The sequence below is a fragment of the Thermobia domestica genome, chromosome 5, assembly GCF_964235325.1.
Source record: "Thermobia domestica chromosome 5, izTheDome1.hap1.1, whole genome shotgun sequence".
In the NCBI taxonomy this organism is placed as follows: Eukaryota; Metazoa; Arthropoda; class Insecta; order Zygentoma; family Lepismatidae; genus Thermobia; species Thermobia domestica.
The window spans coordinates 115843449-115863875 of record NC_137458.1 but is presented as its reverse complement, the minus strand read 5'-3'; the positions used below and the strand labels follow the sequence as shown (position 1 = coordinate 115863875).

Sequence of the window (20427 nt, the reverse complement as noted above, 5' to 3'; positions counted from 1 at the left end):
ATTATACAACTTGTTTCACAATAAAAGAAGAAACTACCAGCATGAGTTTGGCATTACCACATGTGACTAATGAGATATTACATTATGCTAAATATAATATACTGAAATACATATAGAGGCCAAACATACTATGAGACAGGAGTACTATTATCAGTGGAATATTATTTGCTTTATTTTAACCAAAACATGTTTTCTTACGAATTAAAATAGCTACATATAACTAACGATTTTACTAGTAGCCAAAAACAGCTAGTAGCACCACCGGTGGAAATCTAATCTGATCCGCTCTAGTTTGCTTAGAAAGCAAGCTGCCTTTATTATTATTATTAATTATCTATTTGTTTATTTTAGCAAAGCTCGCTGTTGTTTAGAACGCGAAGCATAACTTGCAGAAGCATAGTACAGCTTTTGAGATCTAAAGGTCTACATTTAAATTGCAGTAAAATATATATATATATATATATATATATATATAAATCAAATTTTAATTTCTACGAATATATGTAGTATTTATCTACATATCTATCTGAAATTTCCTTATTTCTTTAGAAGGTACATAAGCAAGACGAAACTTATTAAGTCCCATACTGAATAATTTCTTGTGCATAGTTCGCGTTCAGTTCTCCTTGAAGCAGTCTAGCTTGAAAAAAATATGACAAAAATACTTTCTCCATGGAAAAGTTTACTTCTATTGTAAACAACATAGAATACACAATTGAATATATTTAGAATGAATTTGGCATAGATTTAATTGAAGTTGCAGAGTTACCAAACAGCCTCTCCAGTAAGAAGAACGGTTGTACAGTAATTAAATTCTTGTCACACTATGGTTTTGATAACGGAGTTATAGTATTAAAAATAATGTTATCTCATAATTATTTTTCGAAATAAATTTCGACAGTCTTGTCAAAACTGAATATCTTATGCTATTTTATAAATCAATATTACCTAATAGAGGTTGTTCCACATAAAACCGGTACGCCTTACGTACCAGTTAATCATCTCTTGTTAAATTGTTTGTGGGGTAAAAACAGTCTCGAAAGTTGGATACACTGCATTTTATCGGAAAGTTGAATGAAAGTGTGTTCGTGCGTCAGTTGTTGTGAGAACATTCTATGCCACATCAGCAACGTGTTCTCTGAAGACTTGTCAGTAGAGGCTTTTGGCCCCCAAGTTCCCCGGACTTAACGTCGTGTGATTTTTATTTATGGAGCACATTGAAAAGCAAAGTGTATGCTGACAATCCTCACAAAAGAGAAATTATCATCATCACGTCTGCAGAATTACAGCGTGTTGCTGGCAACGTCAGTAAATGAGATCAGCGATGCCTGGATGCCCGTGGCCACCGCTTCCAGCATCTCTTATGCACAGATAACTGTTTAACGCTACTATTATCTATTCATTGTGAAATTCATTGTTGCTATTAAAGTGTTACTTGTATCTCGTGCGTGAGGCGTACCGGTTTTATGTGGGACACCCTGTATAAGCAGCATAAAAATATTGAATAACCAACAACCCTACGAATAACATAATTTACGTTAATGAGAAAGACGACTAATCGTGAGTACACTATCCCAACAGTTCTGGGAAGACAAAAAAAAAAAAAAAAATCAAAATCAAAATGACTTTACTAAATGTCTAGTAAGGAAGTACAACTAACATGCTTCTTTGTGGTTCAAAACTTGACTCTTTTGTGTTTCATGCTAAGAAGAACACATCAATTTGTTTATCCAACTCTTTATTATTAATTTTAACTAACGTGGAATATCTATACGAATGAATTTCAGCGCCTGACTGAAAGATAATCCTATAGCCTTAACTAAATCGTAATATATAAAAATATTATTTTCGTTAGTAGGCATAGTACTTATTTAGTATTCTATGGAACAATAAATAGATTTTTCACTAATTATTTTTGACCATGACTCTGGGTACAAACATTTATGTGAAAACTTACCTTTTCCAAAGTTAACATTATTTCTATTCTCATTTGTGACTCTGCATTACGTAAGGATTTGATGAGAATTTGTACTGTTTCCTCATACGATCTACCCATCATTCTACCCAGTTTTCCATACATATACCCGACACATGAAATTGCTGCCCTGCAACATAAAGTATATTTTTTCAGTTTCAATCGAATAGCATCGAACTCGCAAATAAGTTTGATATTTTTTCAAGTTGAACAAAACATAGAACAAGGTAATTACTATATTCATGTAGATTGCATATAAAATAATACCAACATATTTATACGTGTCAAAACATGTATACTAGGAACAAAATATATTTAAAAGCCTTTATTTTGATAATCATCTGCATAGTTATAGCATTCTGCTACACATACACGGTGCGTACAAATTTTGTCTAATTTTGCTATAGTTCGTAAACAAATGTAGGTAAACGAATTTATGTATAAATTGATTTTAAACTTTAAGGTATAAGCGAGCCAAATTTGAAGATCCTGACTGCATTTTTTGTAGTTCGAATGCGAAGAAAAAGCATTTTTGACACAGTTCTAAAATGAGGACTTCGCAATAGTTTTTGAAAATTTTAAAACATTAACGATAATTCATCGTTAATTGAAAGTTTGTGGGAACAGTGCTTTCGTTGACAATACTGTTCTGAATGGATTCGCCCACTTATTGAACGGCGGAAATTAAAATTAAATTTAAAATAATATATTACTATATACTGTATTCATATGAAATTATACCGCATGCCATTGCTATAACTCCAATGTATTTACTGAAACTCTTTTTTCAATTTAAGAAAAAAAAAATTGTTGCAACTACATATTTTATTGTTGTTATTACAGGGCAAAGTCATAAGTCATGCAATATTCTGGTATATAACATACCTGTATTTATTACATTACAATGAAAGCATGCTAACATTCGAAGTATAGCCAATCATATTAGACTATCTGCAGTCACCTTCCTACCAGTTACTCAGTTCCTCGCAGATAGCATGTCTTGTCCTTCAAGACAAATAAGTCGGTCCTGCTGCCTCCATCCCTTCCTGGGTGGTGAAGTATCGAGTTTTCAGGAAGTGGGTCACAGACAGAAACAGGTAGTAATCCGAAGGGAATAGGTCAGGACTATATGTTGGGTGCGGCATCAGCTGGAATTATCAAGTTTCTGAATTTTGTTCAGTTTTTCGAGCCTAATGTGGGTTTGTGTTAACCTGTTGCAGCAGGGTGCACTTTAGATTCACCAATGCAGGATATTTTTGGCGTAGTGCAACACACATTCGCTCCAAACTGTTCAGAATAAAGTCACTATTAGGGGCTCGTCAAGGTCAGCATTGGTGGTACGACCGATAGAAACAAACTCGACGTGAGTAGCCCCTAGTAGTTGTACCATGACTTTATGCTAGAAACGGCCCTGTTTGACGACCGATTCTGGAAACGGGCTCTTGCTCAACCACTGTTTATAACATTCGATCTTGGAAAACTCCCAATTTTCGTCGCATATGACAATATGTTTTAGGGAACGCGGATTTTGCAGAAGCTGTCGGCACACATTCACTCTCCTCTGTGGTTGAGCTGGGGTCAATTCAAGTGGCACAATGCAATAGTTCTTGACGGTTTTCTCGAGTTCGTGAAGGTGACGCCCTACAGTGGACTGGGACAAACTGGGGCATGCAGAATTGATAAGGCAGTCATCGTGTATTAGTGGATGGATTTTTCTCAATGGTGTGTCATATGACTTCAGAATCAATTATGTTCAAGAGGCCGGATCTTGACAGAACTTCGACATTTTTACAATCTCCACGAAATTTCTGGAAGCAGTAAGTTGCTGTGTTGTAGTTCACTGCATCTCCGCCTTTCTCATAACAAATTTTGGGTTTCTGCGTAGCGTTATACCCGAGTTCGAACTCATACAGTAACAGTCCACGTATCACACGTTGTTGAGCACTCGTCATTACCACTAAAAACTGACTGAATATGCTACGGAGTGGAGGCTTCCGTTTAAATAGTTCGCTTGCCATACTTTTTTTGGGGCCAGTTTGATCTTCTACTTACGGTCGATCATGGCGTATACAAGCGCCCGCTGTTTGGGTTGTCGAAATATTGCAAGACTTATGACTCACTCTCGTATTATAGCATATAAAGATTATGTAAGCTCACTGAACGTTCTCACTTAATTCTGAATTTATCCAATTACAAAAACAACTAGATAATTTATCATTATTTCTAATTTGAGCTAACTTTTCACATATTGCGATTTCAGCCAGTGAAACTAGAACCACTATACTTAATTTTCAGCTTTTGCCCACAAGACTCACTTTGGGACAATCTCGTCTCGAAAAGTATATATATATTGGATGATAGCTGTCTTGTCTAGTATACTGTCACGAAAACTCTTACTTTACTCGTCTCGTCTCGTCTCGTGGGCAACAATAATGAATTACGACTTACATAAAAACACATTACTTACAGCTTAGCAGGCAGGAAGCTAGGAGAGTCATCCTTATTTTTAAGAATATCATTACATTTGTTGACTGTATCAAATAAGAGGAAAGTATCTCCAACACTAAACAACGTTGCCAAACACCGTGCTATCAGCTTCCTTGTAGGTGGACCAGGAGACTCGTGTATTTGATTCGTTAATTGTTCAACAAGTTTCTTCTGACAGCCTTTGATATCAGACTGAAATTGAAAAAAATAAGTTAATAAATTATTAAAATGTTCTACAAATCTGTAACAAATAAATAATAAAGAAACGAAGTACTACCATTATCAGACAAGGATGTCGAATACATATATACGAGGTATGATTAACAAATTCGTGGATCATTTTATTAAGAACAAAGTAATACGTTTACATCAAATCTTGATTGATCTCCTTCGAAGTACTCCCCTTGGCTTGCGATTCAGTTATTCTAACGTTGATTCCATGATTGGAAGCATTTCTGGAAGTCTTTTTTTTTTTTCCTTCAGGGTCTTAAACTACGCCGTCGTCACCTTTTCAATATCGGGAATGGTGTCAAAACATTTTCTTTCTAGCATGGTTTTGACTTTAGGAAGAGCAAGAAGTCGCGTGGTGCTACATCCAGAGAGTACGGCGGGTGTGGATAGACAGGGATATCTTTTCGGCCAAAAAATCGTGGATCAAAAGCGAGGATAGGAGAACGAATTTCGCACTCACTCATCTCATTTGCAAATTGACGGTTAAATTGCTTTGTATAGATCCGTACGAGATGTTCAATTCTTCAGAAAGCTCTCGAATAGTCATTCCCCTGATTGAGGGAATCATTTGTGCCACTTTGTTTTTTTACGTTAAAGGAGTCCAGATCGTTGCTCGTCTTCAACCGACTCATTGCCACTTTTGAATTGCTCATACTACTTTTTTTTTTTAAATAAATAGTCTTCAATGTAATCGTTTCATTGTCATACACTGATTTTAACATTTCGTGAGCTTCTTTAGCACTTTACTGTACTTAAAACACAACTTATGTTGACGCGTTGCTCGAAATGCGTAATACGTAACAAACACTCTTAATGCGTCGTCACTCTTCCGCCTCTAGAAGCCAACTGACATGTTACAACTTTTTCAAATTCGATACTGACTGTCCCAAAAATTCAGGCTATCGGGATTACTTGCTGAAATGAATAAAACGTCGATAACGTGGCGCTGTGCAACTACATTCACCGTACTTTTTGAACATTCCTCGTACAGATCACACCAAACGAATCAAACGGTAGCGTGCATGTTTTGTAACCAAAAGTCCACATAAATCACAAGCAAAAAATATAGCAGACGTTCTTGATTAAATAACTTCGACAGAAGAGGTAAGTCTAACAGGGTGTCTACTAAAATTCCAAAATGAAATTTCATGACTTTTTCGTGACCTTTTCTTTACCAAATCATAAAATTTTCTAACACACTCAAGAGCGAATTTGGGTACGAATTAGACCGAGTTTTCATCCATGTGATAGAAACGTACTTTGGTTGCGATTTGGTAGCGTCTAAAGTCGACCATAGACATTTTTGGTGGTGAATTTTGACGTTTTATATAACAAAACTTTCCAATCTCTATTTACATTTGTAGTTAAAAAATTAATCGTGACCCAAAAGCTAAATTTTGTGACTTTTTCGTGACTTTCATGACCGTTTTCTGATTTCGTGACTTTCGTGACCGATAGACACCCTGTCTAAGCAATGTTTCTAAAAGGTTGATACCATGTTAGTGGATTGGACACACTTTTGACCAAATAACTGTAAATCTTTCGATATAAAGAACAATCGAATAATGATCAATAACACTGATTTTTCGAGTTCAAGGTTTTCCTTATATTATTTAAGGAAACTCAGGAAGGAAACACAACCTCCTTTTAGCTATATGGGTAGCATACGCACCTTGGATGCAGGAGACCCGAATTCGATTCTCGGTGAAAGTTAATGTTGTGCGGGTTCTATGTTAAGATGTAGATCCACGTCCCATATAGACTCGGTGTTGAACGGAACGCTAAACTCCAAATCAAACCCCCAAAAAGAAAACGAGTCGATTAATGGTAACTTCCCATGGGAATTATTATTATTCATTACCAGTTTAAATCAGATTTAAGTCTACTAAAAGCAAACCTTGCCATCCTGAATACATATTCCAACTGCAGACCGATAATTCATGGAGTAATATATCAACTCTGTAAACATAAAATATTAAAACATATATAATATATACATTACATACATGTATAATGTTACATACATTGTGTTACCACGATATTGATATAATTATTTTATGTATCCTCATTCTACGCTAGAATATGTATTCATGATGCTAGCTGACTTGTTAAAGGAAAATAATAATTTTCTTTCTTCTTTGAGAAGTCGAACAGATTATTCATGTTGGACAGACATTCAATGGCTGGAAAAATAATATAGAAAGTATGATAATGGTATTAGTGCGCTTTAAAAACTTTTGTATATATTGTACATATATTTTCTATCAAATTTCACTGAAACTTCTGACAGAATCTGAACTTCCGAAACGGATAAAAGATTTCGAAAACCGTATGACAATAGTTTTTGCACAGTAGTGCAAGCAAACAGTAACTTTTGCAAGTATCCAAAATTTCCATGCTGGATGATTTTTCTAATACGATTAATTTGTCAATCCAATCTTCAAGTTATTTCGTAAGGGAAGATTCGTCATTTGTAAACTACACGGCAATTTAATTTCGATCGATATCTAGTAATCATGTCAAACTGCTTGTAATTATCAATTTATGTATCTATTTTACGATGTAATGATACGGAAGTAATATGCGAAGGATACAGGCAGCTTATACATATTGTAATTTCCGAAGTTATTGAGTTCTCTTAACAATAATTATCAGAAGATCCACCTCAACGATTAAATCGTACTAGTAACTTGAAATTAACTGACTTTTAAATACTGTTCTATTACTTTCTACTTTTCTTTTAAAATTATTAAATTAAAAAGCACGTCTAATTTTGTGTATTTCTTCATTCAATTTATACAGTTCTGCTCCTCAAGCAGTAACAGTAAGGGTAACACAAAAGAAGATAAGCGGATTCTAATTTGGTGTTTGCCACAACTGCGGAGAATCATACAAAAACTCCATGATGATGGAAGATTTCGAATTCAGCTGACTGTGGTGTGAAGAGAGATAGATACTCATATAGTATCACAACCAAACACGAGATCTATCAATCCCCAATCATTTTATTGTGAAATATAAGGGAGTTTCATCATAATTTCTCACATTTTCGAACACTGTAACACCTATTATTATTGTTATTATTATTCAATAATGTAGTTTACATTTGAAACAGAAATTCGTGCATAAGAAATCTCTGATGGATTTTTTTAATATGACTCACTTCATTCAAGATTCAATAAAAAAAAAAAAAAAAGATTTTTGACATTTTATCCATGATCCATTTTATTAGAACAAACATTTCAAATGCATCTGTCTGCCTTCATCAGAGTTGCACTAATTTATTGTTCCAATATTATATACAAATTAATGTGTTCCTCAAAGAAAAAATCATAAATACCGTAATGACTTGCACTTGATTACTTAATTTTAATTTTTTTTAAAAAAAAAAAAAGTATTATTGGGTTGGTGCGAATGAAATGTCAAATTTTTCTGGTGGCGGGAAACCACCCGGCGTAATGCAACCAACTGATTGATCGTGGTTACATGCACGGTGTCACAAACTGCGTACATGTTCAGAGGTCATGCTAAGGTGTCCTGCCAGTCATGAGGAATGTGCTGTTGAACAAAGTTACGTGAAACTCATCATGGAGAACATACAATTGCAAGTTACTTTTCTTTACTAGTGTAAACGGCAACATTCTCCACATCTAGCAGAAAAAAAAATCAGCAGTGCATCTGTGCTACTTATGGTGACAGAATGCATTATATATCCTTACTTTGTGCAATTTCGCCGGTGACATAACACTGAGCAACGATTTAGGATTTAGATTTCTGGGCTTTCGGTATCTAGGGCCATTTAGAACGTCACGTATGAGGGATGACGTCCCTCGGAGATCACACTATCCGGACAAAGGGAAGGAAAAAAGGATTGGGGAAGGAAGGAAACAGCTAAGGTCCTATAAGTTAGGTACCACCCTGGCATTTTCCTGGTGTGAATGAGGAAAACCAGGAAGACCTCATTCAGGATGGCTGGACTGAAAAAGCTTTTGACACTTTTTCGACCGAATGCCTCCACCGGGAATCGAATCCGGGACCACTCACACCGAATGCGAGAACATTAGCGACTACGCTACGCGGGACGACACACTGAGCACCGACTAACATCATGTTCTGATTAGTTTCTCAGGAATATTGGGAAAGCACACTCTCGGAAAAATGTTCGTGTCATTGCAGACTGGTTGGACATACATTATACAAATGTTATTCGGTGGCTCCACACAATCGGCACGGTGGAAAAGAGTATTCTTGGGTATTATATCAGTCGACACGGCCAACATGAACCACCATCTAGGCATGTGAAGTTCTCAAGTATAAAGAGTACTTGGAAAATGTCCTGCATCGGATTCACTTCTGCCGAAAATGGATCTGCTACAGTACAGTGGTTGGATCGTGATTAACGTTCAAGACAGTTTCCAAAATACCTTTCCATCGCAAGGTGTTATTGCTGCTATGGCGAAATAATTCATCATGTTTTTCTCAATCGACTCAGCATTACAATAATTAACTTGATTAAATGCATCGTAAATTTGTCCCCAAGCATCCAGCATTGATGAACAGACACGGTATTCTTATGTTGCATGAAAATGTCCCTCAAAGGATAATCCAGTCATCTCTCAAAAGATAGTCCAGACTCTCCAGAGTTGCAGCATGAAACTCTTCCCCAACTACCGTGTTCTCCCAACGTCACTTCCACGGGCCACCGACTACCGCCTCATCGGCATCTCACTCATTTTTGAGCAGGGAATTACTTCTCTGTTGATCAGGTATAGTCCAGTAAAGATAGCTCATTTTTCTGCCAAGAAAGGAACAAATTAGTAACAAGCTGAAAATTGGTATGGAAGTAGGGGGATGTGTCAGGAACAGTGGTCGAAGTGAGACGGTATGCGATGCCATACCGCCTCTGGTTTTTCAGTGAAGGCGGCATACCGTCTCTGGTTTTCCAATGATTAAAACATACCGTTACTGGAAAGTAGATGCTAAATACCTCTGATAAATCCATTTTATACACAGTAATTGAAGAAAAGCTTTGAACGTAAAAGGTTTTATTTTTTATGTAGAAAAAATTTCTAAGTTGACAACACCGACATTTTTCTTACCTTTTTCCTACCTTTTGTTTTTAAAATGATGTGTCTTCAAAGAAGTTAATCTAGTTTATAGTTTGATGTGCCATATTGAATTGTTTCTTTGTTTTGTATGTGTGTGTCTTCTGGTCTTAATGCATATAAATGCCGTGTCTTGAGCATGGGCGGGTTTAGAAGTTGTCTGCTCTGGGAGCAGAACTTCAAAATGTTTCGAATACCCCACAGTGGAGTGGGAGACCGGGAGTTTTCCCGTAGGAAATTATTAATATCCTCATTCGTTTTTTGAGCATTTTCGTGTATAATTCTCTATAATACAACATAAGGGGATTTTTTTCAGAAAGTTGGAGGGGATCAAAGTCTCTCCATGCCCCCCCCCCTTCCCGCGTTACTACAGAGAAGCTTTCCAATGGTTTTTAGTCATTATGTAAATAGAAATGAAATCTTTCAGGCAACATACTCTCACTGCATTTCAACATTTAGGCAGCCGGTATGTCGTCAAAACATACCGCCTCTGTTTTTTTTTTTCCACTTCGAACACTGGTCAGGAATAGCATGCTAAAAGTCCCCTAAAATCCCACTGCAGCTTTTCCCGCGATTTTGAAAAATGGCCACCATCATCAGACGATGACATGGAATTTATGGAAATCGTCACCCTTTACATTTATTCCTATACTTACCGTTCTAATTATCACAAAGCCATGGATCATATATGGTTGGAAAACTTGAAAGACAGAAAATCTAAGTAAATAACATATATGAACATCGTGATAAATTTCTAGAAGAGGAAGAAGAAAACAGCTTTTTATTTTTAAAAAGGTATATTTTCAGAAATCATGGGAAGTTTGCAACACTGACAGTTATTGCACTTCAACAAAATATCAACAGATGCCATTGATATTTATCCCAAACGTAGCCAACAATGACACAAATCGGTGCAATACAAATTAAGAAAAAAATGATAACCAGTATTACTTTCTGACACCTCTGTACAAAAGTGCATAAGTGACATTCATTTTCTCGGCTCTAATCACCTGTTATTACATAGGACTAAGATTTATATATCACTGGAAATCTTAAGAAACGTAAATTCGAACGAGCTAAAACATATTAATCAAGCCCAATCTGTGGAAGAAGCGCAAAACCCAAAATTTCGCTACAAAGCGTGATTTTCATATAAATTGTTTAAAATTTGCAACACTGACAATTATCGTAGGTTAACAAAACTCCACCACCGTTTTCACTATCATAATTATTAATATACTTTAAAACTGGCGTACATTTTCCCAGTGAAGTAAGCTTTTATGACACTCAGTTTTACACCACGTAAATATAGCACGAAAATTATTTATTGACAGTATTAGAAAGTAGCAGAAATTGGTAGTCTCCTTTGCATGTGAAAACCGCAATTCAAACTTAAAATCACTCTCAATTACAATAGTCATTTAAATGTAATTTTGTTTTTAAAGTCTTGTTTATAACTAGAATGCAATTTTCCTACTAGTATTCTTCAAATCAAACAATGTTTACATTAGGCGTTAGTATGCACTTTAAGAACATTTTTGTAACTAGTCCATTCAGACTTGTTTCATTAGAAATTAATGAGATTATTATTGTTATCTCGTTCATCTCCATGCTCTTCATCATTTGGTTGTGTATTCATACATCCAATTCCTCGATACTGACGACATATATTAAAGCACACACTTTCTGCTTTCCGACAACCGCACATACAATCACAGCCATTTTTACAGTTACAGAATACTAAATGCATGACATTACACGGAGTGGGTTTCTTGATCATTCTTGCTAGTACATCGTAATGTTTTCCATCCATATTCAGTCGCTCGCGTATCACTGAGCAATACCCCGGCTCAGAGAAAGTATACTGTCAAAGAATGAATGGAAATACCACTTTTAACGTACAGAGGCAAAGGTAATGGCCTTTCGGATTTTATCATTGAAGATATGACACACCTTCGTGTTCTGAATAGCCAAACTCAAACCCACCTTCTGTACGCTGTAACATAAATGATACTCAAGTGGTTGAAGACACCAACTTGCCCAAACTGGAATGGATTCATGCAGCTGATGGCAAGCAACAACAGTAACTACCAAACATCTCAAGTAGTTATTCTACCATGATGAGGTACTGGCTGTAAACACCATGCTAATATGCGTAGTGAAGTCCAAGGAAGAACTCTGACAGTGTTTTTCTTACGAACTTGCACCCTATCCACTTTCTCTCTTCATAGAAACATTCGTAGGAAAACGAAAAAGTTTGCTTTGTATGATGTGTTTGAATATCGGAGAGATTCTAAATCTCAAATTGAAAACACTGTACGTTATAGATGAAGGTTGGCTTCTACATCATGTTGTTTGGCCACAACATGGAACATACCTTGGCGTATACAACTTGTATGTGTCCTATGTACTCACAAACTTTGGAACGAAATCAACAGTTATTTTTGATGGGTATTGCACTGAAAACTGTACAAAAGCCGATAAGCGGGAACGACGTGAGTCAAAGGTTCAGCAGGAAGTGTGTGCTCTAATTTATGTCGTCAGTATCGAGGAATTGGATGTATGAATACACAACCAAATGATGAAGAGCATGGAGATGAACGAGATAACAATAATAATCTCATTAATTTCTAATGAAACAAGTCTGAATGGACTAGTTACAAAAATGTTCTTAAAGTGCATACTAACGCCTAATGTAAACATTATGTTTGATTTGAAGAATACTAGTAAAAAAAATTGCATTCTAGTTATAAACAAGACTTTAAAAACAAAATTACATTTAAATGACTATTGTAATTGAGAGTGATTTTAAGTTTGAATTACGGTTTTCACATGCAAAGGAGACTACCAATTTCTGCTACTTTCTAATACTGTCAATAAATAATTTTCGTGCTATATTTACGTGGTGTAAAACTGTGTGTCATAAAAGCTTACTCCACTGGGAAAATGTACGCCAGTTTTAAAGTAAATTAATAATTATGATAGTGAAAACGGTGGTGGAGTTTTGTTAACCTACGATAATTGTCAGTGTTGCAAATTTTAAACAATTTATATGAAAATCACGCTTTGTAGCGAAATTTTGGGTTTTGCGCTTCTTCCACAGATTGGGCTTGATTAATATGTTTTAGCTCGTTCGAATTTACGTTTCTTAAGATTTCCAGTGATATATAAATCTTAGTCCTATGTAATAACAGGTGATTAGAGCCGAGAAAATGAATGTCACTTATGCACTTTTGTACAGAGGTGTCAGAAAGTAATATTGGTTATCATTTTTTTTAACTTGTATTGCACTGATTTGTGTCATTGTTGGCTACGTTTGAGATAAATATCAATGGCATCTGTTGATGTTTTGTTGAAGTGTTGCAAACTTCCCATGATTTCTGAAAATATACCTTTTTAAAAATAAAAAAGCTGTTTTCTTCCTCCTCTTCTAGAAATTTATCACGATGTTCATATATGTTATTTACTTAGATTTTCTGTCTTTCAAGTTTTCCAACCATATATGATCCATGGCTTTGTGATCATTAGAACGGTAACTATAGGAATAAATGTAAAGGGCCATTCCATAAATTCCATGTCATCGTCTAAAGATGGTGGCCATTTTTCATAATTGCAGGAAAAGCTACGATGGGAATTTAGGGGACTTTCAGTATGTTACTGACACATTCCCCTACTTCCATACCAATTTTCAGCTTGTTACTAATTTGTTCCTTTCTCAACCCTATCTTTACTGGACTAGTAGTGCAACTTGCGGTTGAGGACTTCTTCGCACTGCAGATTCCAGACTACTTTGAAATCCAATCGTTGGATGTGCGATTACAAAAGTGTGTTCCTCCAAACGAAGGCAACTTCGACTAAGTATCATACTTGCTCATAGTTGCTACTTTTTTTCCTTTGAAAGTTATACAAATCAGTTGAGCATTTCAATCGCACCAACCGAATATAAATAAAATTTTTAAAAGATTCCATGACAGTAAAACTATTTGTTGAAACTGATGAATGAAAAGGTACTATAAAAGATATTCATATATTAACTAGGAATGCAATGTGTATATACCCGATTGCAATGAAATGAGCTGAGCGAGCTTAAACTACGTAATCAGGAAGCGTTTTTCGGTGATTATTCCTCGATGGTACATCGGATTTTTGATTTCGACCTATGTTGTCACTCAGCACGACATACTCTATCAGCGTGCTAAGTTTGGTTGAGATCGGCCAAACGGTCTAGGAGTAAGCGTTTTTCGGTGATTATTCCTCGATGGTACATCGGATTTTTGATTTCGACCTATGTTGTCACTCAGCACGACATACTCTATCAGCGTGCTAAGTTTGGTTGAGATCGGCCAAACGGTCTAGGAGGAAGCGTTTTTCGGTGATTATTCCTCGATGGTACATCGGATTTTTGATTTCGACCTATGTTGTCACTCAGCACGACATACTCTATCAGCGTCCTAAGTTTGGTTGAGATCGGCCAAACGGTCTAGGAGGAAGCGTTTTTCGGTGATTATTCCTCGATGGTACATCGGATTTTTGATTTCGATCTATGTTGTCACTCAGCACGACATACTCTATCAGCGTGCTAAGTTTGGTTGAGATCGGCCAAACGGTCTAGGAGGAGTTCGCGGACAACCAAACGGTAACCCGAGTATAAGAGCTTCGCTTCGCTCAGCTCAATTAATTGAAGGCATAATGTACAGTCAGAAACAATATTAAGTATAGGTTGGAGGTATAAGAAATGATAGCTCCAACCTATACTTAATATTGTTCCTGACGGCACAACAAATGTAAATGAAAAACAACTGTACGAACAGTTACGAAGAGGGACAGCTCTAGGATTTTAATTTTGGGTAGACCCGCTCCCTCGCTTATGGATACATAGGGCCTATACACATTTGATTGATTAATGACAGTAGGAAATTACTTTTACAGTAGTGGTTGATGATATTTGTTAAGTGATTATCTACCATTAATATAAATTGTGGAAAACATAATTACTCTTTACTGTATCTTTTAGCATTTATATATTTTACAAAATTTCTGGGTAGGCTCGTGCCTGCCACTGGTTACGAAATCCTCCATAAAAAGTGCGATAAATAGATCATGTACTCTCGTTTTAATAACATACAATCTAATAAAAATATTTCCGATCACTGCCTCATATTTATCCAGAAATGATATTTGAATTATCCTTCTAGAGGCATATGGACTTTCATCAATCACTTCCGTAGTTTTTCCCGTACTTTTCTTCATTGTAACGATAAATTTATCAATTAAGTACTTGAGTAACACAGTTTATAAAATAGGTAAACTGCATTGCAAACGGCCCTAAGAAATCAGAAAACTGTGATCATCTCACAAAATACAAAGTTGTGTTAATTTATTTCTCTTATTTTATTTATTGAGAAATTGAAAAAAAAAATCTACCGATCTACCGAAAATTAAAATTTCATTCTTGAAGTGGCTCCCCCTTGGCTGAACATGGAATCAATCCCCTGTTCCCTAGTGCACTGAGAAAAATTCGTTCTCCAGACAGCGGTATATTGTACAAATATACGGAATCCTCTTGTTTAGTACAGAAAAAAGTATGGAGCATATGTTATCCATATGCTACATACGCACTGCCCTTAGATATTACATAATGCCGTTGCAGGATGTCTGACATCTAACAGTTTTCCGTATATCACATGCACATACTTATGTTACATTCCTCAGCTATATGTTATGTACATCCATTTGTATGTGAGATCTTGACCGCCTATATCGTTGCATACGGAAAGTACGTATAGATGGAACATATACGGAAAGTATTATAAAACATTCGTTTTTAGTTATACGTCTGCTGTACGTTAAGTCCAAAAACTACAGGAATTACGCATGTAACCTACCTTTTTAAGTACGCCACCTACATTTTTTTCTCAATGTGGAATCATCACTATGAGAGAAAAAATCTTACGAATCTAGCAAGAAGGGTTTTCACAGAATCTTAATTAAATATTACGAAACCAATAAAATCAAATAAATCTAAAAACCTAACTAAATGGATTTCACTCATCGGTAATTTCTTCCCATTATTCGAATACTTAAATAACATTGCTGAATATTGTCTCATTCGAATTTCAACATCATTATTCTAAGTGTTAGGCCTATATTTCTATATCCTATGAAAACATATAGAAATTCAATCGTATATTACATGAATAAATAGTCAGATGGAAGTATGTGTGTCACATCAAAAAATATGTGCAACTTGTTACATCATGATAAAATTCAGCTTTATCAGCGTTTCTGTACGTAGTTTACGTTACATACAATTTCTTTTGAAAATGGAATAGTTATTCACTTTTGCAGCTTGTGTAGAGATTCTAGTCACAGCCTAATATAGAACTTCATTTCGCAGTGACCATATTTCTGTGTTGATCATTACAGAATTTCATGCGAGACGTTTCAAACAGGTATACTAAATAATTTATCCAGTTATTACGCCGTGAAAGTGCGAGCCCTCCTCTTTAAACTCCCACTTTCCAACCCACTATTTATACGAGAAGAGCTTTTGTAGAGGCAATCCTACTAATGGAAACTTCACACGAAGTGCTTGCCAGCCATACCAATGATTGGTAACCTGTAGCTAAGTTCCAGAAAGCAATGGAAAATCGTAGTGCGCTGCTCCTTGCTGCTTCAAGATCAATGAACAAGGGTTGGAGCTAGTGCAGAGAAAATGAAAATCCATTTATGTTTTTCCTCTTCACATGTTTTTTGTTGCACAAAAGACAGATAAATCCGAAAAGTAAAAATGCTCTTTGCTAAACTCATCCCTATTATTATTATTATTATTATTATTATTATTATTATTATTATTATTATTATTATTATTATTATTATTATTATTATTATTATTATTATTATTATTATTATTATTATTGTGACTAACTTAAAAGACAGCGAAGAATACCAAAAATGTAGAAAGCGGGTCAGGCAATATCTACAAAATTTTATTAAATAAATTAATAACTTTTTCGAAATACTTTCTTATAGACTAGAAATTTAGGCGCTTAGTTTATGGCGCCATAATCCAAGAAATATGACCTCAAAGTTTCGGATATTTATGTTTATTTACATCTCAACTTTGAGGTATTTTTTCTCATTGATCCCATGGACGAATATATTTTAAAATAGTTCTACTGGATTCAGAATCCAGAAATTAGTATGAAAAGAGCAATTAGAACTTTACTAGCAGAATACCCGTTCTTCGCACGGAGAGAATCAGTTTCATTTTGAATACAGGGACTGTATATCTACTTTTCGGCCAACCTATATAAAAGGGTGAATTTGGATTTAAACGGCATCGAAATGTCACTGTTCATCTCAGCGACCTCGAAAACTATGGATCCAACAGTAATATAGATCATTTTCAATCATTTGTATATACCCCCCACTCCCTAAGTTGCACCGTCAAAGTGAAATGATAAAAACCATCCTAGGCCAGAACCTCATCTATGTGGCAAATTTGACCGAGATCAGTCGGGTCGTTCAAGCGGTACGAACTCACAAACATAGTGATTTTCATTTTTATAATTATACATATAGACAGATAGATTCAAACGTGGGAGTGGTAGTTCAAATTTCTCGACGAATATGGTTAACACAGATTTATTGTATTCACGGTTCTCCAATTAGTATAAAAATTTACAAATTTAGCCAAGCGTGGGTACTTTTATACAGAAGATCTTGAAAACAATTATTAGTTCATTTAATATAGTTCTCCACATAGTCTACTATCTGGCTGACTTTCTAAATTTTTGATGTTCTTAATTACTTTCCAGTTAATTCAAAAGAGTGGGGGGTGAGCTCTGCAAAGAGTCTTCATGCATCAGCAATTTTGGAATTCCAGCAAACATATAGGAGAAGATAGGACAAGATGATATAGTTGTTGTTTGTTATCACGTGGTGAAAGTACTATTGATTGCAAGTCGCAGCTTTTTATACCGACAGAAAGTTTGGTATTTCTAGTAAAAACGAACAAAGTGATATTGATGTTTCCCCAGTGGTTGCCAAAGAATATTTCATTTTAATGACTAGGTTAAAAATATCATCTTACCCCATATACCAGGGCAAGATGATATTAATACTGGAACAAGTTGATACAATATTAATGCTTTCCTTACGTATAAGTAATATGTAATTTTGTAATCTAAAAGTACCTAGGTACAAAGAAACCTATATGCATATTAGTGATAAACACAAATGTTACATTGAGAGATTCAACGATGCAGATAGAAAAACTAGGTAAATACGGCATTTATAATTTGAACATAGAAACCTGAAAAGGATTAATCTACTCGTAGTCTATATTCAGATTATTCTTCTAATCTTATAACTTTAAAATAAAACTATTATTTCATACTCTTCGTTTGCTAATAATAATTTTAATGAAAAGAGAATTATCTAATTCTGAAGTAATATAGAATATAAATGATAACAATAAAACTAAAATAAAATTTAAATGGGAAGTGAAATTTGACGTGTGGTGAATTCCTATCACTAATCATTCACCACTTACAGATATCGCTCACCACTACAGATAAAAGGACTAACACATTCCTAATTTGAAGAGTTCTCATGAAACAAATATTTGCAGTCACAGCACTAAATATAATCAATGGACAGCGGATCGACATATTTTTCTGAACATTTTGGACAGTAATATTCACGTTTGGGTGCTGATGAATAAGAATAAGAAATGATACAAAATGCAGTACGGTACCGTATACCTACTTTTGGGCCACCCTATATTTGACTGATTTCACTCGTTCCTCCCCCTTTCTCCTCTTTTAGAAAGAATTTCTATTATACAAAAAGAAATATTTAAAAAAGCAAAAGAACTAAAACTGTTGGAAAATTTTAAAATTAGTAGTAGAAGATTATGTTTCATATGATAAAGCAAGGTTATGTGAGGTTCCAGCACTGTCCACGTATTTATTTATTTAACTAGGATGGTAACTATACTAACACCTTATCACTATGGGCTTGTTAAATAGTCGCTACGCCTCATTGCTTTGGTTGACACACAACTGGCACTACTAGATAAGTTTCTCTGCAGATTATCATTAAAGAGTCATGACCATCGTCGTGCTAAGCCTAGTCTGTTATCACTGGAATGACACTTGCCATAAATTTAGAAGCGTCGTGCTAACCTCCACTGATCTCTTCGTCTCGACACTACTTTTTATTATCCACACACAATTTTATCTTTCTCCTTTTACTTTATTTCCTATCACACTCCTGTAAGATGGTCTTTCTCTAAACAATGTCCTACCAATTTTCTTCTATTTAAGACATTACCAGTACTACTCTTCCTAACTTTTATCATTGGCCCGAGGTAACGTGAGTGATTTCGGTGCGTGATGCCCCAGGTGTGGTCCCTGATGACAATATTTGCCTTCGATACAAATCCAAATATTGGTTTGGATCCCATTTTTATCAGTTGGTCCCGTCTCACTCCGAGTCTTTGTTCAAAAGACGTCTTACACGAATTAATCAAATCAAGTTTGGTTAACATTTATTTCTTTGTTTTCGTTTCATCCAACTTTACCCATTATTCCTCATAAGTTTTGGAAGCTTCACTCATTGTTCATCGCTCTTTTGTAGTGGACATTTTTCTACCCCACACGTACTATACTCCATACGTAATATCTGACTTTTTTAATTATATAATGAAACCTCTGAATAATGAACATCGATGGAACATCAGTATTTGTCCGTAAATGAGAGATTACCCTTACTCAGCGGTTATACAAGATTACTTATAATTCATGCTATAATTGTATGAAAAGTACAGTAAATACATTAGTTATACATATAAATGTAAGATATCGAAATATTATACAGTGTTAAAATTACTATGTTCGAAAAAGGGTCAAATAAGAAAAGATTCTCGTTGAAATTTTATTGTAAAACAAACGACATTTGATCCTCCATCTTTGAAGTTGCAAGAAAATATGCAAGTCCCAAGGAAACTAGAAGTAAATTTTTCAGGAAAGAGAGAAAGTTACGAGATATCTTGGCCACATGACTGGCTCTCCACGACTGTTTTCAATCATTGAAGGTTTTATGACCATTCTCACCAGAAAGCAACTATTTGTGAAAAGTTCTGTGTGATAGTTCATCAAGTCACTCACTTATGACCAAGACACTGTAGAGAGAGTATTTCTGTCTTCTCTACTGTACCACATATTTATTTTCGAATTGCACAAATTATTTTCTGTGCTAAACAAGTATGAATTATGAATAATTTCTGACTGTTCTGGAGAAATTTATATTTATTTATTTCAATGTTGAGAGAGTTTCATTATTGAAAGCATGTTTCCAAAGAGTAAAATTAAGTATTCTCACCAATAAAGTAAATTACAATGTTTTAAAAATAAATGTATTATTCTAAGATTATTTATTGAGCTTGTCTTTGAACAAAGTTTGAGTATTCATGTCTTAGATTTGATGGAATTATTTTCAATATTGTGGTTCTCGGCAAAATATATTGGAAAGATAAAGGGGCACGAGCTGTTATGTATTGTGATAGTCGAGCCTCTACACAAATACTTTTACACATCTGTTAATTTTCGCTTCTGATACCTC

General features: G+C 35.1%; 1 protein-coding gene across 6 annotated transcripts in view; it reads right to left on the bottom strand.

Moving 5' to 3' along the window:
• LOC145686057 (HEAT repeat-containing protein 5B) overlaps nucleotides 1–20427 on the bottom strand; it is a 356761-nt gene that overhangs the window by 130776 nt on the left and 205558 nt on the right. For all 6 annotated transcript variants that reach the window (XM_081758948.1, XM_081758949.1, XM_081758950.1 and 3 more), the window contains 2 exons: nucleotides 4443–4654; nucleotides 1958–2105 (listed from right to left, as the gene is read on the bottom strand). In XM_081758948.1, coding sequence (XP_081615074.1) covers nucleotides 1958–2105; nucleotides 4443–4654 — 360 coding nt within the window. The remainder of the gene's footprint in view (nucleotides 1–1957; nucleotides 2106–4442; nucleotides 4655–20427) is intronic.